Source organism: Spinacia oleracea, chromosome 6 (genome assembly GCF_020520425.1).
Source record: "Spinacia oleracea cultivar Varoflay chromosome 6, BTI_SOV_V1, whole genome shotgun sequence".
Lineage (NCBI taxonomy): Eukaryota > Viridiplantae > Streptophyta > Magnoliopsida > Caryophyllales > Amaranthaceae > Spinacia > Spinacia oleracea.
Genome location: NC_079492.1, coordinates 125,535,005 through 125,539,772, shown reverse-complemented (window position 1 = coordinate 125,539,772; position 4,768 = coordinate 125,535,005). Strand labels below are relative to the sequence as shown.

Here is a 4,768-nt window from a genome sequence, read left to right as displayed (position 1 = left end):
TTCTAATTTGTGTCATACAAAAGTGTTTTCCCCTTTCCCTCAATCCTCGTTTTTACATTTATTATTCCTTCATCTGATTTAGTTGTCACATTATTACTTCAAATAGCGCAATCAACATGACTTTTAATTTTAAATGGGAGGGAATAATACGTTTTTCATCCCTTGTAGAAATGAAACAAACATCATCCAAATGTATTTTCATCGATTCCTACACTTTAATTTATTAATTCCTAAAGTAATTAATTAAATAAAGATTTGATCACATAACCCCTTGTGTCAAAAGCTGAAGCACAATAGCAAGGAGTCTTAAAACACCATTAGTATCCCTAATATTTTTGTCCAAAAGACATACAACACTAGGTTTAGCATTACAAACCTCTCTACAACTATTCATTAACCCTATTCCATAATTAACCAAAACCTTAGCCTCTTCAAACGTACCTCTTTCCACAATCATCTTCCTAACCCGGTTATCGAGCTCATCTTTCAATCTACTAAACGCATCCTTGCACACACGGAGAACCTCTTGGATATACGGGTCGGGTTGACTTGGAATCAGGGTTGAGTTTATCCTAATTAAGGCTTTTGTCACGTTGTTTTCAGCAAAATCTCGGGTGTAATATGAAAGAAACCGCATGTCTATTCCATCAACGGATGATCCGGTGTTGAATACTGCTATGCAATAGTCATATGTTTGCGGTCCACATCGGTTGCAAACTTCTTTAATGGATGCGGGTGGTGATTTCGGGTCGTATGAAGTTGAAAGGGAGATGAACATGGACATAAGTAGCACAACCAACATGAACAATAATGGTTTGTTACGGCATGAAAATGCCATTTTTAAAATAAAATTATTCTTTGGAAATTCAATCAAGGAAACTGTATTTCTTAATTTGTCTGTTTATCGTTTTACTATATCAAAGCAAACATTTGTGAAAATTTTCTATAAATAGTATTGGTTTAGCTGTGTTACATTACCGCGTATTTATATTTATATTTATATTTGAATGCTAATTATGGGTATTAGGAACTCTGTAGTACTAGAAATTTTGTGTAATTAATTTGAAGGTGCAAAATTTCCTGTTAGTTACTTGTGATCTACCAATATGTTTAAGGTGCACCCAAGTATCTGAAAATATATTTGACAAAAACTTAATGAGAAAAAATGAAGCATGTAATTACAAAAGTGCAAAACCTTGAATAAAATTGTGAGCTACACTAGTAAAATTGTGAGTTGTTTCAATTCTCCAACGCAAGACAGTACTAGGAACAAGAGGTTTCAGTGTGTTTCCTAATCAGCCTTCCTGCGTTTCCTATGTCTACCACTACTGCTATCATCGTTCTTCCTTTTCATGCGCCGGCGCCTATCATCATCAGAGCTTGACGAACTTGAATCATCTTCTGACTCTGGCTTCTGTTGTTGCATTATCATTGGTGGCATGTTCTTAAGGTACTCCCTGAGGTTCTCAGTTATTCCTCCAAGCCCTATGGACGTAAAGAAATTGATAGCAAACCGTGTGTTTCTAAGATTATCTTTGGGAAATATTGAATCCAAGGAGTCCTGCATTGCGGGCTCATTCAGTCGTTGAATCAGCAACCGAATACCAAGGTGCTCGGACAATTCCTGGAAAAGGAATTTGATGAATATACGTGATGAAGAAGTCGTGTCCTCCTCTGTCAAACGTATGTAAGCTAACAAGTGCCAAGAGAGAGCATCAGTGGCCAGCAAGTGACCAAAAAACTTGGCAACATTTTGAAGCTTGTTTGTCTCAAGTCGATGTACCATGGAGTACTGCTCAACAAAGCACTTGTCAAAATTCTTCTGATATACTGTGTTGACCATACAAAACCTTTGGCCTAACAGACCATAATATCTCAGATATGTCCTCTCTTGGCTGCAGCACTCCAATAACATTATATTCAACTCCATCTCTTGCCCAGCCTCAACTTTTATTTTCAGCAATTTGTGGCCAGCTTCTTCAAAATCTACACTGGACATAATTGTTAAATATATACTTCTTCGGAGATTTATAAGGTTGCTTTCTGTTTCATCTTTTATCTGCTCTTGTCTTTGTTTCTTCTCTCTCTCATCATCTCGACGCTCAATCTTGTTGTTTCTTTCACACCTTCTTCTACCATGCACGTCCTTCACCATATTAGATATTGTATTATGAAATAATACGGACTAAATCTCAACTCATTAGCTTTCTCATTAATTAACCCCAGTACATATATATATATATATATATATATAGTACAAGTCTGATTTCCTAATTCTATACAAACGTACATTAGGAAGTAATATACTACTAGGACTCTAATACTAGAATATATTGTACAATAGAATTACTTCCATAATCCTAATAGAATTAGTACTACTACTATACTAATTCTATACAAACGTACATTAGGAACTACTCCAATATACTACTAGGACTCTAATACTAGAATATATATATTGTACAATAGAATTATTTTCCTAATCCTAATAGAATTAGTAACACTAATATACATCAAATTTAGATTAAATCTTAACAGATTTCTATTTCTATCAGGGTGTAGTGACTATATCCTCATCTTTTCATTCTTATAGTAATTTAATCTACAAAGCTAAATTTCATAATTGAACAAGAACATTTGGTAGCCGGTAATAAATGGTGGGAATGGGAATAAATCTAAGTGTAATTTGGCAAGAAAATTGCATCATGATGTCCATGGTGATGAAATTTGGTCTCAAACTTGGTGTTTTTTCTTCATAAATTTGCATTCCCACCTAATACCACTCCCCAAATGGTAATGGGTGGTAATGGAAATTTATAAAGAAAAAGACATAATTTTGAGTGAACTAGCATTACCATGGGAATAAATATTGATTTTCCTCACAAATTTATATACAAATTCATTCCCATTAACACCATTTATGACCGGCTACCAAACGGGCCGTTAATTTCTTGTTTAGAAGATTCAATGAATCCCTTAGGCACCTCAAATGGGTTGGAGAGACATATAGGGCATAGGGAAAGACAGGAAAGTCAAAAGAAAAACCTTATATATATACGTACGAAGTACTACATACACTATATGTGTTCCATCGTCCAGCAAATCTTCCTAACAAATTTCAAATCATAGAATTGTTAAGAAAGAAAGTCGCTAATTTAACGCGCAAAAGTGGATTTTTATTCGAATAACCATGTACTACCTTCATTTCATAAAGATTTTTTACGGTTAAGTATTAAGATAAAAATAGAAAATTTTGTTGAATATAATAAAGTATGGATAAATTAAGAGGAATGTGAAAAATGTAGGTGGGTGCGTGCAAGGAAAAAAATTAATGAAGTAAGAAAAAGTGAATGAAATATTGTAAATATTGTGGGGTAAAAAGGGTAAGTTAGTTAATTTTCATGTCAAAAAATAGAATAAAGCAAATTAAAGTGTATGGAACATTATGAAAACCAAAAATTTTTGTCTGGCCCCGATCTACGGTATTTTACTGTACATCTAACCTAACGTGTAAAAAGTGAAAAATAGAACTCACTCGAGGCAAAAAGTCACCCAGACCAAAGATAAAAGTGTACCCGACCAAAGATATAAGTGACCGTATTCGAACGTTAAAGTTACCTTACTCAAGGATAAATGTGACTCTAACCAATGAAAGATGTGACCCTAACAATAATAAATAAAGTGACCCTGATTAAGAGTGATATGCTTGTTACAAGTTATAACTATTACCTATACAACACCAACAATGAGAATCATATACAAGTGTAACATAGATAGTAGGTTATGTGGGGCTTGAACCCACACCATGTACAATATTGTACATTGTTCTATCGATTGAACTAATAGCCTTGAAAATAAGGTAACTTATCACTACAATAAAGAAAACTAATAACATCAATAAGGGTAACTAAAAGAATAGATCAGGTGCGTATAACCTTCCTCCTTCGGGCCGCCACACAATATATTTATCGTAGATCGGTCTTTCTGAAAAATTTGTGTATACAAATTGAAACGGACTAAAATAGAAAGTGTAAATATCATTTTGACACGGATGTAATATGAAATTAAATCGTTTCTATCATAAAATCACCCATGTGTTGTCATATTTATTCGAAAAATTTAATTGACTAACGTACGTTGATTAATTGTGTCGATGTTAAGATTGTTAACTAAGAATAAAATTTAATATATTAGCAGCACTTTCCGATCCCTACTACAGAACATACATATACACATCAACCTAACATATAGAGAGGGTTAATTTGTTCCACTTTAGGCTACTGATCGACCGACCTTGTTGCAAAACGTACAATAATGCACATATTTATTTTATTTGTATTTACGAGTTTTTTTAATTAAATGTGCTAAATTTACGACATTATAGCAAAGCAATAGACTCTTGTTAAATTACAGTGTTTTTTCTGATATAATTGTCTTTGTCTATCTAGTAGAATCCCCCGTAGCCAGAGCGAGAATTCAAAGGCCTAAACTTGGACTGTATTTCATGTTTTATTTACAAAAAATCTTCTTAGACACCTTACTAAAATTATGAGACTTAACTCTAGTTTCAAGCAAAGCACAAACATCAACTTTATTTTAACTTAACAATTTAATAGAATTCATGCATCGCACGGGTTAAAATCTAGTTTAATATATTAGTTGCACTTTCCGATCCCTACTACAGAACATACATATACACATCAACCTAACATATAGAGAGGGTTAATTTGTTCCACTTTAGGCTACTGATCGACCGACCTTGTTGCAA

At 33.6% G+C, this 4,768-nt stretch overlaps 1 protein-coding gene across 1 annotated transcript; it reads right to left on the bottom strand.

Annotated features, from left to right (window-relative positions):
- Positions 1-1,130: 1,130 nt before the first annotated feature.
- LOC110800765 (pre-mRNA-splicing factor cwc22-like) lies at positions 1,131-2,191 on the bottom strand. Its single transcript, XM_022006085.2, has one exon. The coding sequence runs from the start codon at positions 2,153-2,155 to the stop codon at positions 1,292-1,294; it is 864 nt and encodes a 287-aa protein (XP_021861777.1). The 5' UTR covers positions 2,156-2,191; the 3' UTR covers positions 1,131-1,291.
- Positions 2,192-4,768: the final 2,577 nt, after the last annotated feature.